At 31.5% G+C, this 23239-nt stretch overlaps 2 protein-coding genes across 2 annotated transcripts; one reads left to right on the top strand and one right to left on the bottom strand.

The window, feature by feature from the left end:
* The first annotated feature begins 2478 nt into the window (after nt 1-2478).
* On the top strand, nt 2479-8903 carry LOC132282026 (protein DETOXIFICATION 40-like). The gene is made up of 8 exons (XM_059783663.1): nt 2479-2805; nt 4004-4635; nt 4845-4901; nt 5348-5586; nt 5667-5785; nt 5903-5989; nt 6123-6185; nt 8421-8903. Exons 1-8 carry the CDS (start codon nt 2479-2481, stop codon nt 8901-8903), a joined length of 2007 nt encoding a protein of 668 aa, XP_059639646.1.
* Nucleotides 8904-22342: 13439 nt separating this feature from the next.
* LOC132270590 (uncharacterized) lies at nt 22343-22965 on the bottom strand. The gene has a single exon (XM_059771792.1). It carries the CDS (start codon nt 22935-22937, stop codon nt 22617-22619), a length of 321 nt encoding a protein of 106 aa, XP_059627775.1. The 5' UTR covers nt 22938-22965; the 3' UTR covers nt 22343-22616.
* Between the last annotated feature and the right edge of the window lie 274 nt (nt 22966-23239).

Raw genomic sequence — 23239 nt, 5'->3', positions numbered from 1 at the left:
TAGGGGTGGCAATTTGTGTTAACGGATCGTGTTCGAGTCGTGTCAAAGTATGAGTATTTTGTTATATAGGCCGACATAAACACGACAATTATTATTCGTGTCAAGAAACTCTAATACGAAAACAATACGATTATTACATGGGTAATGCAACAAGATTATTTTTTGTGTCAAAAAACCCTAATACGAACAGGACACGATTATTACACAGGTAACACTGCACAATATGCATAACCCGTTTAATAAATGGGTTAAGGCTTAACTCGACAATCGATATTTAAGTCATTTTTAACACGAATACGACACGTTTATTCAACACATTTAGTTAAACGGATCATTTTAATACAAACACAACACGTTTATTAAAGACGTTTAGTTAAGCGGATTATAAATGTGTTGATAGATTAAATACGAACACAACACGTTTAATTACCGTCTCAATTTGGAACGACATGAACACAATTAAGTCCAATTCAAATCCATTTATTTCGTGTTGTGTTAACGTAAGTATATCCATAAGACATAAAGGAACTTCAGTTCCCAATTAACTTTTAGAGAGAATGCTCAATTTTGTGGATAAGTACCGAATAGAGGAGCCTTGATCCATTAAAGATCAAGACTATATCAGAGTACATTTTTATTTCTTAATTTTTACAAGAGAAACTTTGAACTTAATCATAGTTGGTTATATAATGGGTAAAGTTTCTCTTGTAAAAATTAAAAAATAAAGAATTAAAAACTTGAACCTTAAAATTAATCAAGTCAATAATGCTTACTTATGGCACAGTAGCCCCGTAAATTCTTCAACTTAAAGTTTGAACAAATACCATAAATTAATTATAGAGTATTGAATCAGCACTATTAAAATGATATGTATAGTAAAGTCATGGAGTTATGCAATTGCATCACATATTAGGTGCAATTACAGCAGCTAGTAAGTGGACAATTAATAAATAATATATAAAATTAATGTCTCACATATATAATATAATTTAATGAAATAATTAAATATTCAATATATATATATATATATATATATATATATATATATATATATATGTGTGTGTGTGTTTTCACAATCGAATTCATTGACTTTTTTTTTTTTTTTTTTCAGCGTGCACAATTTATAAAGGAGGAAACGAACCAATACATTGCATAGCAAACTAATTCTTTAAAAAAGTCCTCGTTCAGCGTGCATAATATATTATAGTATTTGAAAATAAAACCTTACTTATATATAAATCAATTACATATCTATGCACATGCAAACACACACAATTTTCAGCCTTACATTTGATTATATATACATACATTTATACTAATATACCAATAATACCCAATAACGTACTTGATCTCTTTCACGCGTTTGCTTGTGCATCCAAGTCCTCCAACTTCTTAATTTGTGAGGATAAATTTATAATAATTAATTTTTTATGGTTGTTGTTTACATCATAACAATTAACTTTTATTTAATATGATATTAGTTCAAGAAACTTATTATAGAGTTTAATTTTTATTTTTTTGGGAAAATATAATAGACCGTTGTTGTTCACATTATAATAATTAATTTTTACTTTTTTATGGTGGTTGTTTAGGTCATAACAATTACGGAGTAATATTTTATTTAGCTCAAGAAACTTATTATAGAGTTTAATTTTTTTATGGGAAAATATAATAGACAATTATTGTTCACATCATAATAATTAAGTTTTACGTTTTTATGGTTGTTGTTTTGATCATAACAATTACGTAGTAAATTTTTATTTAGTTCAAAAAACTTATTATAGAGTTTAATTTTTTATTTTTTATGGGAAAATATAAAATACGGTTGTTGTTCACATCATAATAATTAATTTTTATTTTTTATGGTTGTTGTTCACATCATAATAATTAATTTTTATTTTTTATGGTTGTTGTGCTCACATCATAATAATTAATCTATTTATTTAATATGATTATTTATTTCATAAAACTTTTATTATAGAGTTTAATTTTTATTTTTTAATTTTTTTTTATGGTTGTTGTTCACATCATAAATAATAATTTTTTTTTAATTTAATATGGTTATTTATTTCAAGAAACTTATTATAGAGTTTGTGTTTCAATTAATTATTTACTGTCTTTCAAGAAAATTATTATAGATTTCGTGTTTCAATTGCTTCAAAAAAGACTTCTAAATTAATATTAATATTAAACAACTTACTTATTTAGTTACTATTTATAAGAAAATTAAATGAAACTAAAATAATATTATGAAAGTTTAAAAATATGGTATGACACTAGTGAATAAAATTTAATTTATAATCAATTATAAATTAACTTTTACAACATTAAAGTTTAATTATTTAATAAACAACAACCATATATATATATATGTATATGTATGAGCAAGTGAACAATTCTGTGTGTGTGTGTGTATATATATATGACAACTCTCCTCCTCCTCATACTAAATTTTTTATAGTGTGACAGTAAGCATATATGGAATCTGACCGTCAACCCATCTTACAGTCGACGCAACCACCACCATTGTTGTCAGAATGGCAGTCCGCCGCCTTTGAGTCTTACTCTGAACTCGAAAAGATATTGTCAAACAAGCAATTAGCTTACTTGAAGCGTCTAACATTAGCCAGTAAGATTGAACTTAAGTTACTTTTTCACCTTGCTGCACCGGCAATTATGGTGTACTTGATTAACAACTTGATGTCCACGTCCACTAGAATATTCGCCGGTCATGTTGGCAATCTTCAGCTCGCCTCCGCCACTCTTGGCAACAACGGCATCCAACTATTTGTTTTCGGCATCATGGTACATATACACTCATCTCTTTCATTATCTATACCCAAATACAATTTGTACATAATTATGTGATTTATATGTATGTGTATATATATATATGCGAATATGCACACGGACATATATACACAAATTAATGCATGCAGACGGACCCAAGAATTTTTTTGAGGGGCATCGTCGAAGAATAATATATATATATATATATATGTATATATATATATATATATATATATAAATTATGAAGTGGGCCATTTAAAAAATTGAGTGGGGTATTTTTGAAATTTTAACTAAAATTTTAGGTAATAATATAAATTAGAAAAAAATTTAGTGGAGAAATTAGTGAGGTAAAAATGTAAAGGGGAGCATTTTGAAAAATTGAGTAGGGGCATTTTTGAAAATTTAATTAAAATTATAAATAATAATGTAAATTAAAAAAAATCAGTGGGGACATCCGTGGTCCTGAACTGGGGTCCTGCCTGTGTACATTGGTTATCTCGTATTTGAAAAAGTATACAATACCCTATTTTAAAAGTGGTAAGCCTGCTGAATGTATGATTAAATTTTTTCTTAAAAACTATCAATTTCTCGTTGAGACAAATTAAGAGATTGTATAATTGTGCATTGCAGGCATCACGTATAAGTATCACTGTGTATGGTATATTTACAGGTATCACGTATAAGTACCACTTATAATATCTATATATTATAAGGAGAATTATAAAATCATGGAGTTTTAAAGTCACGGCATGGAGTCAGTTCTTCAAAACAATATGAAAAACCATTATTCTTCTGTCCAAATTACCTTTACTACTATTTTCAAATATTGATTTTGTATACCTCTCATTGACTGCAACGCTGGTTCATGCATATGGTATCCCGAGTCGGTAAAAACTCTTAATTTTTCTTAAAAAGCTCTTTTAAAGAAAAAAAAAGAGTTTTCAAGAAAAAAAAGAAAAGAAATTTATTTATTTATTGAATTAGGGTATCACATGCTAAATACTTTGGGGGTATTATACATATGACATACGATTTATCCATCCAATTTCAGACCAGTTTTTATGAGTAAATAAAAACCAAGAATACATGTATATATATATATATATATATATATTGTGTGTGGGTGTAAACATGCATGATGACGTGAAACAAAACATAAAGATAGACTAGATAGATGTTAGTAATGTATTTCTCCTGCACGTGGTGGTTGCAGCTTGGAATGGGCAGTGCGGTTGAAACACTCTGCGGCCAAGCTTATGGTGCCCACAAGTACGATATGCTCGGTGTCTACCTACAAAGATCAACGATCGTCCTCACTCTGACTGGAATCCCATTAACGGTGATCTACGTCTTCTCAAAGAAAATCTTGCTCTTGCTGGGCGAATCAACGGAGGTGGCAACGCAAGCGGCAAATTTCGTCTACGGTCTCATCCCACAGATCTTCGCGTACGCCATCAACTTCCCAATACAGAAATTCTTGCAATCACAGAGCATTGTGGCCCCCAGTGCCTGCATATCCGCGGCTACTCTTGTGGTGCACATACTGTTAAGCTGGGTCGCGGTGTACAAGATTGGGTTGGGCTTGTTGGGTACATCTCTTGTGTTGAGCTTGTCGTGGTGGATCATAGTCTGGGCCCAGTTTGTGTACATAGTGATGAGTGATAAGTGCAAGACGACGTGGACTGGGCTTACATTTGAGGCTTTCTATGGGCTTTGGGATTTTCTGAAATTGTCGTCTGCATCTGCTGTGATGTTGTGCTTGGAAGCGTGGTACTTACAGATACTAGTGTTGATTGCAGGGCTGCTTGACAATCCTAAGCTGGCTTTGGCTTCTCTCTCTGTCTGGTAAGAAAGCAATTACAGTAATTTTTAAAATAATGATTTCTTAATCCTAAACTTCAACCAAAGACCACTTTAGCCCTCTTAGCAGGGCTTTTATTGTTGTTAGAAAGCAATTACAGTAAAATATATACTGTTTGTAATAAAATATTTATAATAGTATAATACTTGTTTTGATGAAGGGTTTAATAATAGTGTGTATTTGATCCGTGCAGCTTGTTGATTAATGGGCTACTGTTCAATGTTTCTGTTGGCTTCAACGCAGCTGCCAGGTCAGCATAATTCAAACTATGTTATATTTGGACTTGAATGACTCTCAGTAACCCAACATTAATAGTTAGTCAGTGCGTTGTTCAGTGCAAAGCACCAAACCCCCTTACATGCATCAACCACTAAATTTATTTTGGAAATTTTAATAAATAGTTTCACTTAAATAAAAAAAATAAAAAATTCATAATGTATTATGAGAGAGAGTGGGCATACTAATTACCTATACTCAACTCACCCAATATCTACTCCAATCTGCTCCACCTAAGTGCATCAAATGAAGGAAATAAGAATTTTTATTGCCTGGAATATGGTACGTCGATTATTGATTATTTTTCCCTTCTTCAACTTTGCTTATTAAAATGTGGATTTTAATCATACCATTAAAGTCTTGATAAGTTAAAATCTTTGAGGATTGATTGAAAGGAAAAAATGAATCATTTGGAAACAGTGTTAGGGTTAGCAATGAGCTTGGAGCAGGAAACCCCAAGTCTGCAGCATTCTCTGTTTTGGTTGTGACTTCTGTTTCTTTCATCATTGCTGTGGTGGAAGCTATGACTGTGCTAGCGTTGCGCCACGTCATCAGCTACGCCTTCACCAGCGGTGAGACTGTGGCCAATGCCGTCTCCCAACTTTGCCCCTTCTTGGCGATCACTCTCATTCTCAATGGTGTGCAACCAGTCCTGACTGGTAAGAGCTTCACAACTAAAAAATATCATGAACAATATATATATACAGAAATTGGAATTGATTGGTTTGAATAATTGAAGGTGTGGCTGTTGGGTGTGGATGGCAAGCATTTGTGGCATATGTGAATGTGGGATGTTATTACGTGGTAGGAATTCCTCTTGGTTGTCTTCTTGGCTTTAAATTCAACCTTGGTGCTCAGGTATATATTAGCTAGTTGCTTCTTTTTTTAATTCATATACACATAATATATATATATGATATTATGATATCAAGCATGGATATAGAAAGGGAATGAATGGTTTGTGTGTGTGTCTAGGGTATATGGTCTGGGATGATAGGAGGAACATTGATGCAGACCATCATTTTAATCTGGGTGACATATCATACGGACTGGAATAAAGAAGTAAATACTTGATCATCCAGATAGTTGGTCAAAATTTGCAACAATAATCTTCTTCTTTTTCTTTCCTTTTTTTTTTCGAAATAAATTTTGCAAGAATAATCTTTAATTAAGGGCATGGTGTGTTGGATTTCAGGTGGAGAAAGCTAGGACGCGTTTGGACAAATGGGAAACACCAAAAAGCCACCTCTACGAAATGGTTGGTAATAACCACATCGGTGGGAAGGAGTAAGAACCTTCCGGTCATCTGCCATTGTTTCCATGTTGGTTCAAGCTTTAAAGACTCCGATGACAATATTTTTACCTGTAATTGTTTTTCAGTAATTAGATTTTAACCTGTAATTGTTTAGTAATTACCTTAATACGAGGGTATGTAACCCGGTGATATTTCCGCTTCATTCAAAATTAAAGGTAGAGGACTGGAGTATCCTAAAATTAATTGCCAGGAATTATTTGCCAAGAAAAAAAAAATTCCTTAGTCAATATATAACTTTTTTTATTTATTTTTTTCTCGGAAGATTAAGCAATTTATAACTTCAAAATGTTAAACTTATATATACCAGTTTGCCTTTTTCAGCACTCCCAATTAATTAGGAGTATATCAGATAATAGTACTATTAATCAATGGTAGAAGAATTGAAATTCACTAAAGATAAATTATAGACAACTTAATAAGATTAGAAAGCATCTTAATCAATGATACTTGTGTTTCAGTGATATCAAAACAAATTTATAGGTACCATTATACAGACATGGAAAGCACATATCGATGTTCTTTATTACCACATCATAAGAAAATGAAAAGGACAACAGAACATATGAATCAGTGACTCAGTACGTATCTAATGGTTCTGATAATATAAAATTGCCACACTTTTTAAATCAGATGGATTGTTTAGGTTCAATTTTTCGTAATGAAGTAAAAATTTAATCATAGAATCAAAGTAAGATGGGTTAAATGGAAAAGTGTATCTAATATATTGTGTAATTGGGGAATACACTTGGGGTTGACAGAAAAACTTCTAAGGAACATAAATTAGACCAACCATTCTTTATGGCACAAAATGTTGGGCAGAAAAGAAACTACATAAATGCATAAAGTGAGAGTGTTGAAAATGTGAATATTGAGATAAATGTGGGGTAAGACTAAAAATAATAGAATTAAAAATGATCACAATTGGGAAATGGTTTTTTATTTTTATTTTTATTATTATTTACAAGTAAAAAGTGCTAGAAATTATATTAGTAATTGAAAGAGTCGATACTTGACACTTCAAAATCACCTGATGCACTAAGTCACTGGTCTATTGAGGCATCTATAATTGGGGAATGGTTAGAGTAGTACAAATTGACCGGTGATCAAATGAGAAAAAATGGATTAAAATAGCTTGAAAATGTGCACACAAAAAATAATAATAAATAAATAAACCTTTTAAGAAGGGAATAGAAAGACAAATGCTAATATGAATAGAAAAAAAAAAAAAAAAAAAAAAAGATATGATATATAGCATATGAATTAATTGAGGCTATATCATTCAATAAGCCCCTTTGAAAAAAAATGACACTGTTTCATCATGATTACGCGAGAAGAAAAGAAAATAAATAGGTGAAAGAGCTTACATATTTAATTTTTATCTTTTCCCCCACCATTAAATCTAATTGCAAGAATTCATTAAAGCTTAGACCGTTGCTTATTGGGTCGTGTTTGCCATTAGTGCATTCCAAATTTATGTTTTGTTATGTAGTTTTGGGTTATATTACATGCAATACCCGGATTTTATTTAGGCATTTAATCTTGATTTAATGACATGAATAGTTATATTTGGAGACCTTGTTATTTAAATTGGGGTTTTTAAGTCCTATATTAAATATTTTGGGTACCTGCACAATTATATAAAACTAATGAGAGGTAGATTGGAGACTTTTGTATGAGTTGAAAAAAAAAAAAAAAAAAAGAGTTGAGTGGTGGAGGATTTTGGAAATAGGAATAAGTTTTGTTGGTGGGTTACAGGTGGCTGCTTTTTTTGTAATACCTAGAATTTTTTTTAAGGCTATTAATCACGATTAATGATATAATTTATTTTATCTGGAGACTTACATATAATTTTATTTGGGAATTTCTATTAATGATATGATTTATTTTATTTGGAGACTTACATATAATTTTCTTTGGGAATTTCTATTAGTGATATGATTTATTTTATTTGGAGACTTACATATAATTATTTGGGAATTTCTATTTTATTTTTGAATATATGGACTTTTACTGGATAATATAGGATTAAGGGATACTTAATCCTTACGCTATCTTCCCATGCATCCTTACGCTACCTAACCTGATATATATATATAAAGTTTACCACTTTCTCTCTACTCTGTGTCTCTTTCTCTTTCTCTTTCTGTTTCTGTAATCATGGATCTCAAATTTGTACAGTATGCGGAGGAGAAGGTAATGGCAGGAAAAGTTGAGGATGCACTGAAGCTAGCGAGGATGGCCGCTCGGTTGAATCCGGAGCGGAGTAGTGAGATCGATCAGTTTATTACTGTGTACAGTATTCATCTTGCTGCTGGTAGAAAGGTTGGCAATTGGTATGACATTCTGGGCGTGGCAGACAAGAAGGCCGACACCGAAACCATCAAGAAAAGGTTCAAGAAATTAGCCCTGGCTGTTCATCCAGATAAGAACGCATCCGCTGCGGCTGAGGGGGCGTTCAAGTTCATATCAGACGCTTGGAATGTGTTATCGAATCCAATAACAAGGAAAGCGTACGATGCACGCTGCACTTCACGTCCGAGGAAAGGTGCTGCTCCGCCTCCTCCTCCTCCTCCTCCTCCTCCTCGTCAGGGTTTCGGTCGTCCATTTCCACGGCAGTACATGGGTGACGGTTGGAGCCGAATCAACTTGTCTGCCATTTAAGGTACGTTTCTGATACTTTTCTTTCGGGTTTTTTTATTTTTCCATTGTTTTTTCAATAATCTTTAATCTGTCAGCTTTTGGTCTTTTGATCTTGAAAAACGTAAGAAGTTAGGGTTTACTTTCTGAAAAAAAAAAAAAAAAAAAAAAAATGAAGAAGAAGAAGTTAGGGTTTACTTTTTGAAAAATAAAAACAGAAAAAAAATAAAAAAGAAAAGCAGGAAAAAAAAAATGTAAGAAGACGAAGTTAGGGTTTACTTTTTGAAAAATAAAAACAGAAAAAATTAAAAAAGAAAAGCAGGAAAAAAAAATGGAAGAAGAAGAAGTTAGGGTTTACTTTTTGAAAAATAAAGACAAAAAAAAAAAAAAAGAATGAAAAAGGAAGTTAGTCTCCTATCTTACATTAAGTAGTAGGTGAACCGGTTCATTCTTTTACAGTTTTATCCCTCTTTATTTTATATCTGGTATTTTGTCAAGAGTCTATATTTGGTTTAATCTAAGTATGTTTTTGTAAAACCTATCCCAGTTTAATGTCTCTTTTATTTTATCTATGAATAATATTTTTGTTAAGAGTCAATATTTTGGTTTATTTTTTATTTTTTATTTTTTATTTTTATTTTTATTTTTATTTTTCAGTTTGTTCTCACTTTTATTTTATCTATAAATGATATTTTTCTTAAGAGTCAATATTTTGGTTAATTTTTTTATTTTTCAGTTTGTTCTCTCTTTTATTTTATCTATAAACGATGTTTTGGTCTCTTCAATATAATAGTTAAGAGTAATAAATATTTGTACCTAGGCAACGGAGCACCCTTTCCTTCATCCTAACTAACCAATACCTCTTGTTCTCAACAGGATTGAATCACAAGTACACTTTCACTTTCTTTCTTTTTATTTTTCTTTTATATATATATATATATATAGTATATAAAAAAAAAATAATAATAAAAAAAAGCGTACTTTGTTATTAAAAAAAGATTTTTTATAAAAAAAGAAAAAGAAAAAACACTTCAGCCCTATCATCCTAATTACATACATTTACTTTCAGTTGGCAATTAAGCTCCTCATCTTTTTCACTCACTCAATAGTCAAAAGTCAGTTTCTCTGTTTGTGCTAAAATTCTTATCCTGCAGGCATTGTTGTTTTAGTGTGTTTTTTCGTAGTTTTGTCCAAGCTAATCTCACACGAGCACTTGTTACACAGAAGTCCGAAACATAACTGAATCCAACCGTTTTATCGAAACTGTTACTCACTGCTGGAAGTTCACAAATGAACACAAATAAATAACAAAATACTATTCTTGGATCGAGGGCTGTGGGGGCTTTGGTTTAGGCTCAAAGTGGAGCAAGCATGTAATCTGAGATGATTTTGTTAAAAAATAGGGAGAATGGGTGTGGGAAAAGGCAATATGGGGCAGATAGTGCCATGGTTTTGTTGTGGTTCCCTACGGGTTTGTTGTGAGTGAGCCCTTCTGGAGATTCTCACTTGCCCAATTTTTTACTAGTGATCGCTGTGCTTCCCTAACCTGGTTGTGCGTGAGCTCTCCAATTGGAATCTCGCTAGACCATTCTCTGCAAAAATGGAAAAAATATTAGGCCCCCTTCAAAAAAAAAAAAAAAAAAAAAAAAAAATGAAAAAAAAAGAAAAGAAAAGAAAAGAAAGGCAGGCCAAAAAAAGGAGGGACACCGGGACAAAGTCCGCCACAGTCTGGGACTAGCAATAGCAAAGTCCATCTATCACTAGTAATGGAGGGACACAAAGATGGGGGGAACTCCACCACAGCCTTAGATCAGGCCATTCAATGTCGTTACCATTGCGCGTCCCCTGTGGTTGAAGTGAGTGAGCCTTATGGATTCTCACTTCTACCGCCAATAAATTTTTTCTATATTGCAACAAATACAAATCAGAGAACTTGTAAGCAAGATAGAGAGTCGAAGACCAGAGCTTCCTAAGTCCAAAGATCCAAATTAACAATTAATAACTAACTAAATTAAATTTGTGACTAAAAGCTGTGAGTGGCACTTGAACTTGAATCTGGGGACATGCACCGGACTTGATGCACATTCACACACAGCTCAACGCAAAACTATTTTACACTAAAAATAATAATGCTTGATGGAAAAAAAACACTTTTTTCATATGCTCTAATAGAGTGACTGACTTCTGGCATATTTTATTTACTTTCAAACTAGGAGCAAGCTAACTAAATTATTTCACCAAATCAAACTTACCTCATACCATTAATTTTTTTACTCAACTCTTTGGGTACAAAACTTCGATCATTTTCACAGGACAAGGGTCAGCGGGTGCTCCATCAATGTTGCATATTCAACTCATAAGTGGTGTCTTTTTCTTTTTCTTCTCTTTTTTCTTTTTATTTTTAATATTGTTCAGATATATTCACATTTTTTATTTCACCAATGAAACATTTTCAAAAGTAAAAAACAAAAAACCAAATTTCAAGGACAACTAGTGAAAATTATACATACATACATATATATATATATGCACTGCTAAGGTTAAAAAGAAGAGAGAAGTTTCATGAAGAATAAGTTAAAGCCAATATATATATATATATATACACTCACACACACACATACACATATTTTACATGTCTAAGACATATATATATAGACACTCGCATGGCTAAGATACATACATGCATATATACGCAGGTATTAGAGGAATTTAGAATGTAACTGTTATAGATAAAGGCGGCAATAGTTGCTGCACAGTTATAAAGCAGCGCATGGCAACAGGATTTTTTCTGTATGATTTTTAGAAAGTTAAAGAGTTGATTTTTAAGCACAAATGATTTTGGACATTAGAAGTAAGCCTTTTGATTGATGGTGGATAAAAATGATTTTGGACATTAGAAGTAAGCCTTTCGATTGATGGTGCATAAAAAGTTTGGTGACATTAATATATTCAAAGAGGTGCATTATTAATAAATTGATGAAAAAAGTGTACACAGGTATAGAAGCTATATTAAGCTAATTGAGGAATACAAAATTTGCACCAAGGATTTCAAAATAGGAAACTCAAGTAATACAGATTGCTGATATAATAGGATGTGACTTAACCTCTACTAGGAAGATTTTTGCAATACTTGAATACACTTGTTGGCTCCCCAATATTCGTTTTTAGTTTTTATATCTGAACTCTGATGGTGATTGGATTATTGATCCTTTTATGGTTACCGAATTAAGTGTGATGTTGTTTAGAAAATTATAAGGAGATCTTTTCGGTAGACCCAATCTAGAAGTAACAATTGGAAGCTGAGACAAACTTTGGCAGACCTAAACTGGAATCAACAATTGGAAGATGGGACAACAATGGTCACGAATCCTGAGTATTGGAATGGGTGTTAATATGTTCATGGCATTTTAAAGTTACTAGTACCTTGAGGTTAAGGATTTAGATTGCTAAAAGATCATAATATCGCTGACTAGAGGAAGAAATTTATTGATGTTTTTTATTAATGATTATGATCCAAACCTCAGCAAAGAAAGGATTGACTATATTTTAGATAGCTGCAGACCTGATTAATAAAGCTTACAACATGGATGCGTGATAAAACATATACTGGATGTCAATACTGGAAGCACATGTCGCATGTAATGTAACTAAAGAAATCAAATCACACAGAGAGAGAAAAAGAAGAAGTAGTAGATCAGACCTTTGGAAGAAACAAATTAATCAAGGCATTGAGGTATCAATAGGAAAGTAGGAGGATAGACATCCATAATCATTAATTATAGCTTATATTCAAACTGTAGCTTCATTTGGAAAGAAAAGATATTGCGCTTCTCGGCCTTTCATAGATACCATTAGATAGAGTCCATCAGCAAATATCGCTCAGGCCATCATTCAATATTATTATTCAACTTACCTCCCCTGACACATTTAGTGAGACAATAACAGTCTTAGAGCAGGGGAGGTAATCATAAACCTATTAACATGGGTATTTAGTTCCTATGGACACGCAGGTAAACAGATATGCGGAGCTTTATGGAAGCTTAGCCAGAGCTGGTGATTGTTCATATCAGAGTCTTATGAAGTAAAAAGGTACTATTATATTCTCAAGACAATATCAGTCCATTAGCAAATATCACTCAGGCCAGCATGCAATGTTTTTATCCAATTCAACTCCCCTGACACATTAAGACAAAATCAGTCTTAGAGGCAGGGGAGCTAATTGTGAACCTACTAATATGGGATTCTATTTTCTATTGGTAGACAGGTAAATAGATATGAGAGAAGGTGCTTGGTTTGGTGGCTGAAATACAGGGCCCGTCAAGAAGGCAGATCACTCTCAGTTGTCCAGTTAACGCACATTCCAACTCGAATAGAGAAAAATACCACTTCAACTCCCTCACTAACCCATGCCCATTCTAGATGATTAATTTTTGCAATATTTTTTTCGATAAAATAATCACCTTAAACCCTATGACCACAACCCATACTTTTCTTTTGTTTTGTCTTACCATTGCTTTACATTGTATTTATCATGCCCTTTTTGTCACTATAATAAACCCACTTATCTTACCTCAACATGACATCACCAAATCTCACCTCTGGCTATAAAAAGACATCTTACCACATTTAAAAAGAGGAGGACCAGAAGGAGAACCACCACCTACATTCTTAAACTCTCCCTTATCCCTCTTCTCTAAACACGATAATGCTTCTCGCCTCTATAGTCCTCAAGAGCCTTGCCCTCTAAAATCTCTCACCTCACCCTTTGAATCCTCACAGAGGGAGTCTCTGGTAACCTTCTAGTGTGTCTCTCTCTCTACTCCTCTCATCACACATGTATCTCAAACCCACAAGGCTGAAGTTGGATCTTTATCGGAAGGAAATAATACTTAATAATGCCTAATGGATTAACGATATGAGAAATTATTGATTTGTACCTGATCCGAATGCATAGATAAGCATATTTGTAAATACATTTTTTTTTATTTTTTTAATGCATTCCATGAATTAAAAGCAGAGTCGATTGAACACTTTGTTACATCAGGTGGTGTGCTTTTTCAATCCTATGTGTTGAGCTCTAATCGTGATAAATGTACATTAATCAAAATTGCTTGTCATCCTGTTTGCTTCTCTGGTTTAAATCCCTACAATCAGGGGATGAAAATGTGATATGTTACATCTTTGGAATTTCTATAGGTCAAAATCTAAATGAAGATGAAAATTTTCTGCCCTCAACATTCAAAGAAGCAAGTCTCTGCTAACAAAACTTTGACCATGGAATTTAATCTAAAGTTCTAAATCATTTTGCAAATTGGTGATATGAGGCTTACATGTTAAGAACTTCAGCTTTTCTTTTGATTTCACTTCACCATAGCAATGAATCATGTTGCTGGCTTTTCTCTCTCAGCCACTGCTCTGCTTTATCGCATTCATGAATAACCTGCAAAGCAAGGTGGTCTAACGGTTAACTCAGTGATTGATCAGCATATCAACTATGTCCTATAAGGCCATAATTAAGTTACAGGAGAAAGATCATACCACGTGTCTCTCACTGACCGGGGGTAATCCAAAAACCTTTTTGCTTGTGCACGATATGGGACTCATCAGCCTTATATCGATTATCAATAGAATCCACGAAATTGGATATATGAATTAGGAAACAGTACAAAAAAGAGATGTAAATTTAAGAAGTGATCAACACCTTTTTAAGATGTCGATATATGAATCAGGAAAGTTAAAAAAATAGATAAGTAAAATTAAGATTCAAGAAAGTGATTTGTAAAGGAAGTGATACAAAAAAGGGAAGTAAAATTAAGAAAGTGACAAGTCCCTTTTCAAGATACTCCAGTTACTTTCTTCAACTCCATCTTCATAAAGCCACTCCTCCATCTATTGTAGATTCCTAGAAACCCCTCCCACCTTTTTAAGAAAGGGTGTAAAAGACTAATAGGAGCAATACCATTGTAATTAAAGATGCCCACAAATTAATATAGTCATGAATAAAAAGTGATGCTGCAAACATAAGAACAGCAGTCCCATGACACATTAAAAAACATAGCCACGAGCCAGACACTCGCTTGCACTTATGTCCAGCTGAGTTCTTGCCTGAAAAAGAGTAGCTCAAATACTTGAACTAGGTGCGCTGAGATCCCCGTGAATCCTCTCCACAGTCGGCCAAAGTCTTATGACAAGGAATACTATTCCTCTCCCATAAGCCTGATGACATCTACTCAAAATCCTCTCCCTTAATAAAACCCTTAACGCAATTCTCATCCATCAAATACTCAATATTAAATGGTGTCTCCAGATTTGTACTCGGGACTTTCTTTATTTTAATTAGTGTAAAATATATTTCTCATTTTAGGTTCTTGCAAATTTTAACTCTGTTTGTTTAATGTTAACTAGATTCTATCATTTCAGATGTGTGCATTAACTACTTTTATGATATTGAATCAAATATAGTAAAAACAGCATGCAAATGAGATGCTTGAAAGCAAAACAGTCCTGTTCAGTCAAACAAAAAAACTGTTGTAATATATGCTAGCTTCTCTCTATCCTGGGCCATCACCCACTCGTTGCAAATTCCCAAAGTGCATACCACCCAATAAATCACCAAAATTACTCACAAAATAAAAATAATTAAAGAAGTAATTATCATGATGAAAGCAAAAATTATATCAAAAATAAAAATTAAGTATCACAACAGCTATAATAACCCATTTCCAACCTCCATTATTTGAAGTGGTTAAAGAGCTAAAAAATTGGAAAATTTAACACAATTTTATCAAAATCACAGATTCTGGGAAAGCCAAACCTAACCAGTGTAATCGAATGTCCATCTTCAAAATTCCAGAGCTTCAGAGTTATATGCCCAATTCGAACAAACTCGGACAATTGTTGATCGCCTTCTTGCCAGAGGTGGAGCGAGCACGAATGATGTCTCTCAGCAAGGAACGGGAACCAGTCTTTTTTTTTTTTTTTGCCCTTTTTTCTTCTTCTTCTTCTTTTCCTTTCAACTGTAGAAACTTTCACTTTGGAACCAAACATGTTTGCAATTAGGATTTTAAAAAGTAAACCGTAATATATTTTTTTAAAAATATATTTTTATTTTTTTTTGTTCTCAATTGTTGTAAAATATTTACGAAAAAATATATATTAAAATTTAACTAAAAAAAATTATTTATTCATTTTTGACAAGTTATTTTATATGTTTCGCTCAATAGATTCGACCTTAATTTAGACCTAGGCCTTTACCAAATATCGATAAAATAAAAATAAAAAAATATTTTATCTCAAAAAAATATATATATTTTTTAAAAAGAATATTTTACTTCGAAACAAACGGAGCCGAAATTTCATTTCTTTTAACAGAAAGAAAAATGAGATTTCATTGGATTGTTTGAAATAAGCTGAAATTTAATTATAAAAAGATATTTTTTTACCATTTTATCTTAGGAAAATATCACTTATCTCCCTCTACATTAGGCTTTATTACAGACAATAACCCTAACGTTTCAAAAATTACACCTCCCTCCCTCAAAGTTAGATTCATCATAACATTTTGCCCTTTCCGATGACGGTGAACGATACCGGTTTTTTATGATGTAAGCCATTTTTGAGCATAAAATGCCATATTTGCCCTTACTATAGTTGTAAAGACATTCCCACCCTTACTTTTGAATTGACAATTACTCATATATCCTCAATCAATGGAAAAAAAGTTGCAAGTCTTTCGGTTATAATTTCTGAACCAACGAACTAAACATTAAATATTTGCAAGTCTTTCGGTTATAATTTGAGAGAAGAAAAAAAGTTGTTAAAACATCTTATATACCGAAGTCTTTAATAAATACTACTCGTATTTAATATATGTATCATTAAATAAATATGCTTTCATAGGAATAGCGGCATTGGTAGAGATCTGAAAGATAAGTTCTTGAGATCTCGTTTCGAATCGCACTCCTGACTTAAACGATACATATATTATGAAACCGATACACGTGATCTAAAAAAAAAAAGAATCATCAAATAAATATACTTGATGTTATACAACTCATCCTTTCTTTTCTTTTTTGGACACCACTGTACAACTCATCTACAGAGTTGGGTTTTATTATTTTTCGATGTGCGCTGATATCAGCTGATATCTGAGAGATCAGCAGGTCAACAATGTGCGCTGATATCTTCCATTTTATTTTCTTTGTTGGGGTAGGTGTGAGTGTGACTGGTGTTCATGACTCATGAGAGTTGCCATTCTTGCCCAACAATATTTGTGATGAGAATGTTGAGATGGATCACAATGAGTAGTACTAGTACAAAGAAAGAATAAAAATCAATTTTTTTTCTTTCATTTTTAAAATTTGATAAAGGAGAATCAACTTACTCACTAACTAGTCGGTTTAGATTTTCGAATGATTTACAAATTTTAAATATGCTTTTGTGAGAATATGGGGGCAAATTAAGCATCAGAGGTTGAAGAGCAGAGCCACGCGCCATGCACTCACTTGCAGATAATGTGTGGTTGGTTCTGCTGTCCTAAGAAGTGTAGAGCCCAAATGCTTGTAATAACTTGTAAGTTGTACCTCTCTCAAAACAATAAATTCAACGAAGTGATGACAGCTTCTCAAAATCCTCAACAGGGGGTGATGACAGCTTCTCAACCAATTCAAAAATATAAAACTAACGCCAACAATAATAGTCATTGACAAATTGGGCGATAGACAACACCCTTCGAAAATCATCTCTTGCTTATCAATGAGTAAGTGATACTAATAAACTTATTCACACTAGTAATAGTGAATTTGGATTTAATTAGTACATTTTTTTGGTAACTATCATATTCAATAGTTATTAGGGTAAAAAAAAAAAAAAAACTATTGCTCTTTTGCACCTAACCTCTTGAACTAAAAACTATCTTTTTAAACTATGGATTTATTACAATTAAGGACCAACTAATCCCAAAAGATTATTTTACTATTTCTCATTAAATTTGTCATTTTTATTAAATTATTTTCATTTTATTTTTCTTATCTAGATATTAATTATACTATTTACCTTAATTTTATTATTAGAAAGAATTTATCATAAAAATGAAAAAAAAAAAAATAGATTTGTAACTACCATTTTTTAAATGAATAACTTATAGTTAAAATTTTATTATTTATAATAAAATTTATTATACCCTGTTTAAAAAAATTTACGGTTGAAAAATACATTCTCTTTAATATTACATATTTATGAAAATTTAATAAATCACTTAAATAAAAAATACCTTCTTTTTAATGTAATATATACATGAAAAATTAAGAAATTAATTAAATTGTTTTAAAATTTTCTACTTAAGATTTTTATTTAAACAATTAATTTCAAAATTAAAGGTAAATTTATGCAAATTAAATGGAGAATATGACATCAAATTAATATGATTTTTTTATATATAATTTATTTCAATAAAATAAATAAATTAAGTGTAATTCAATAAGAATGGATATTATGGTCATTTAATATTATTTAATGAAATAGAGTTTAGGCATTGGGGCATTTTACAACAAAATGTGATAGTTCAAGGGGTATTATGCACAAAATATAGTTCAAGTGGGTTATTTGAAAAAGCAAACATAGTTCAGGAAGGTTTTTTGCACTTTACCCTAATTATTATGTTTGATATAAATGAAAGTTTCTTACTCCGCAAGAGATCATTTATGTGCAACCCTTAAAATATTTCTCATTGACAGACCAAGCAGCAGTAAAGTGCAAAAAAAAAATTCTTGATCTTTACTCTCTCTCCCAAGAAACCCCCTTAACTTCTATTTTCACAGTAAACCCTCTAAACTATCCGATTTTTTGCAAAAAAAATCACCCAGCGTCACTATTACTTTTTTCGATTAAACTTATGCTATAATTTGAAAATAACAATTTTACCCTTATTACCATTAGAATATATGAGGGTAAAATAAAAATAGCCCCCCTGAAATATATTTTGTACATAACGCCCCATGAATTATCACATTTTTTGTTAAATGGTCATACTGCCATTTCTTATCTAATTACACTTAATATATATTTTTTCATAAAAAAAAATACAAACAAAATTATACTATTTGAATGACATATTTCCCATCAAATGTGCATAAATTTACCATTAATTATTGAAATTAATTTTTTTTAATAAAAATCTTAAGTATAAATTTTTTTAAAAAAAAAATTAAGTAATTTTTTATTTTCCATGAATATAGTGTATGAAAAAAAAGTTTTTTTTTTTATTTAAGGAATTTCTTATTTTTTTTATTAATACATTGTATAAAAAAAGTATTTTTTTTCCTGCAAAAAAGTTTAAACTGAGTATAATAAATTTACTTTAAATAGTGAAGTTTTAACAATAAGTTAATCATTTTAGAAAATGGCTAAATTTGATGGGAGTTACAACACTCTATTTTTTTTTTTTTTTTTTCCCATTGCTATGATAAATTGATATAAATAATAAAATTAAGGTAAATTTGAAAAATAAAAATTTAAGATAAATGGTAAATTAATATTTACATAAGGAAAGGATAATAAAGAAAATTTAATAAGGGGTTGTAGTTTATGGGTCTTTTTTGCAAAAGGGCAAAAGTTTAGGGGTTTTTTTTTTTGCAACCAAACAAGGTCATTTTACTAAAAGGTAATTTGGTAATCTAATATCTCCGGTGTCCTCTTGATTTTGTCCTTAAATTGCACTTTTTAAATAGTTTAGTGAGAGAGAGAGAGTAAAACTCAGATAGGTTTATTTGACTTTATCCCCCAAAATAACAATATTTGCAGTCAAATTGAAGAGAAAAGAACACCACAACAAATTTTGCGCCAAATTGAAGAGAAACAGAGACGATCAATTTTCTTTTCTTTTCTTTGTAGGTACATAATGACTCATTTTTATAACGACCAACACATAAAATTTAACAAAACTCATTTTACAACTCAAAGTAACCATAGCTTTGACTTGTGGAATAGAAAAAGAAATTGCATTATATTTTTAAAAACCAAAACCCTGAAATCCAACCACTTTTCTCGAAATTTCCATACACTATATTTTGGAATTTCCGTAATTCCAATTTTATTCATTTCAAGCGGAAAAAAAAATTCTAATTTTATAGTATTAAAATCCAATCCTTCTAACCTTCGCCTTAAACATGTAAAAGGAAAGTAAATGTTTTAAGGTTTAAAATTATAAAATCTCCACTATTTTAAAATTTTGATTATAAAATCCCAACCTGTTTATGAAAATTCTTACATTTTAAAAAGTGATCACATTTCTCTAATATTTGTATCAGACCCGTTAACCGGGTTATAAAATGACAAATTTAATCTTATTATTTAATATTATATTAAAAACTAAAAAATATTTATATTAAATACAAAACTACCCTTTAAAATTAAAAAAATTATGTGAGAGAGGGAGAGTTTTAGGGAGGGATAAAAAAGAAGATTAAATGGTATTTTTGTAATTTTAAAAGGTATTTTTGTAATTCAATTCAAACAGATTAGTAGGGATTTTATGATTTTAAAACATGTTTTAACTCAGTTGAAACCGATGCTTAGACATTAAAGACAACGGTTAAAAGTCCAATGAATTAGTATTTGTTAAATCATTCAATTCTATGAAACGTTTATTCAGCATATATCTATTAGATTTAGGGTGGTTGTGAGTTTTGTTTATCTGGGGCTAACGTGTACGGCAAACCCACAATGCCAATTATGTATGATGAGAGGACAAAATGAGGAGGAGGCATTGGAGACTTCATCATTTGAGCATTAAATATAGAGTAAATGGGTGAGCCCAAACCTAACATAATAATGAGCTCTGTCAAGTCCATCAGCATGAGTTTTGCTTCCAATGCAGGACTTTAAAAGCACAATATGATTATGAGGTTAGATTTCTAATTCGCTGCTTGAATTAATTTAATCCACAAATCTCTTCTGATTACATGTTTGTTCATTTTTGACTAAATAAATTTGGAATCACTTATTTGGGTAGTTTTTGATAAATTAGCACCTTTCAAATTATTTTTGAAAATTTAATTTTTTTTAAATTAATAAAAAGAAAAGGAAAATTTGGTTATATATTTTTTGATAAGTAAATTTGGTTATATTATTTTTTGAAATAATTTTTGTAGCGCATATTATAGTTAAACCTCGGAATCCTCCTCAAATCCTGTAATCTTCAATCAAGCTATACTAAAGGGGAAATTAAAAAAAAGATATTTGCTGAGATTTGATGATGAAACAAAATTATCCTTAATTATTGCAATATGTAATCAAGCTATTTATTGTTAGCAACTACACCAATTACACTGTTACTTATTGTGGACTCCTTACCTTTTTAGCCTCACTAATTTGCGTTGGTTATGTATGCTAAAATACTCGTGTTGTTTTACTGTTACTGTGCAGCTCAATAATGTGGGCGGTTATTTTCCCATTATTTCTTTGGTGGGGGGTGGTGTCATGACTCATGCCAGGACCATAAATGGTAAGGCATGTTCAACAATATGCATAAATTCAAAAAAAAATATTTGCTAAGATTTGACGGAGCAAATTCTTTTTAAATTTTACAATATTCAATCAAGCTATAGTGGAAAAAGATATTTGCTGAAATTTGATGATGGAGCGAAATTCTCCTTAAATTTTACAATTCTCCTTAAATGTGTGTGTGAGTACAATTATGAAAAAAAATAAAAATAAAAAAATAAATAAAAAATCAAGTTATCTATTGTTTACTACACCAACGGTGTTTGGCTACTGTGAATTCTTCCGCCAATCTTTCTTTAGACTTTTCTTTATTTATTTAATTTTTTCTTCTCTTCTCTTTACCTTCCAGCTTCCCAAATTCTCACATACTCACTCTCCTACATCAATCAATTAATCTTAAGTTGCAACACCAACAGCTCAACAATGCGGGCTGTTATCTTCCCATTATTTCTTTTGGTGGGTAGTGTCATAGACTTGTGACACGACCATGGTAAGGCACGTTCAACAATATGCATGTTACCATTTATGTATAAAATTAGCTTTCTGGATAGAAGGTCAACAAAGAGAACTAAATATAATTTTGCTTTAAAAAAATTAAATAAGTAAAACATGCAGACCATGTTCTCCGTCTCACACACACACACAACAGGAAATTAAAAATAAATAATAATAATAAATAAATAAAAGTTTTAGTCTAGCCATTCAGGCATGCTTGGTATTTATAAGGTAATTTTTAATTTTAAACTCGTGATCTTTTAAGTCACTGTCACAATAAAATAACAATAGGCATTTAGGAAAAGAATTGTGCTATTATAGCCAAGGAGGCTAGCAGCCCCCAAAATCATTTGTCCTTTATCGAAGTATAAAATTGAGCATCAAAATGAAGATATCACCTCATGAAATTTCAAATCGACAATTTAAATGAAATTTGTCACTAGAATTAATACTAAACCAATCCAATCTCAACAAAACCTTATTCATACTTTCGAAAACTATATGAAAATTATACATTCAGTCTTACAATTTGAGTTCAAGCTTGCTCACAAACTCTCCCAACTCCAAAATTCTTGGCTAGTTTTTATCAGAAAGACATTGCCAAGAAAATTCAGTTCCTAGCACAAAAAAGAAAAACCAGAAGAGAAGGAAATAAAAAAGCGCGCATTGCCTAGACGGTAAGAAACCATATATTGCATGGACATATATCCGAAATTTTCTTGACAGCCAAACATGAGAAAATCATAACTTCGGAAGACTGACCACAGCCTGTCCACCGCGAAACAAGCGCTTCAAGTATTGGGTAACAAGTTGTTTATAGGCACCAACTTCAGCAGCAGATATGGTTAACAATATGGTCTTTCTCAGCCTCCTCAGTCTCTTCCCAATCTTAATCTTCACCCTACATATTCTCACTCTCAAACACGACCGTTTTCGTCCATAATCTGCTCTCTCCAGCACTTTGTAGATCAAGAACTGCGCTTTTCGATGCCTCATCTCTTCTGGATCTTCACAATCCATCTTTGAGTAAGCAAATGGTCGTCGTCTACTTAGAATACTCATTTCTAGTTTTTGACAAACACAAAGGCTGTGCAAGAGAGAAGAAATTGATGAGAGCTGAGATTGATTTGGAGGAATATTTATAGTGAGTTGGTGAGTAAGGGTCACAGAGATGATGACATATGGTGATGAACAAGTACATGTGCACTACGTTTGGTTGAAATTAAATTCAATTAATTAATGAGATTGAAAAACAGTTTCTGGGCTGGCCTTGCGTCAATGGATGTAGAGAGTGCATATTTTGGGAAAATATTTATTAATTGAGCGTGGGAAAAACAAACTCAGCTTTCAAGGAGAGGTTGAAA

This window comes from Cornus florida, unplaced genomic scaffold (assembly GCF_030987335.1).
Source record: "Cornus florida cultivar Cherokee Brave unplaced genomic scaffold, ASM3098733v1 CherokeeBrave_3.0.0_Hap2_Chr01, whole genome shotgun sequence".
Classification (NCBI taxonomy): Eukaryota; Viridiplantae; Streptophyta; class Magnoliopsida; order Cornales; family Cornaceae; genus Cornus; species Cornus florida.
The sequence above is the reverse complement of the archived record's forward strand: the minus strand, read 5'-3'. Positions and strand labels throughout refer to the sequence as shown.

What these genes read in the sequence shown, in the direction of transcription:
- LOC132282026 (XM_059783663.1), top strand. Translation starts at nt 2,479, where the DNA reads ATGGAATCTGACCGTCAACCCATCTTACAGTCGACGCAACCACCACCA. An exon ending in TTGGCTTCTCTCTCTGTCTG is followed by an intron (nt 4,636 to 4,844) that starts GTAAGAAAGCAA and finishes TGATCCGTGCAG; the next exon opens with CTTGTTGATTAATGGGCTAC. An exon ending in ATACGGACTGGAATAAAGAA is followed by an intron (nt 5,990 to 6,122) that starts GTAAATACTTGA and finishes GTTGGATTTCAG; the next exon opens with GTGGAGAAAGCTAGGACGCG.
- LOC132270590 (XM_059771792.1), bottom strand. Translation starts at nt 22,937, where the DNA reads ATGAGTATTCTAAGTAGACGACGACCATTTGCTTACTCAAAGATGGAT.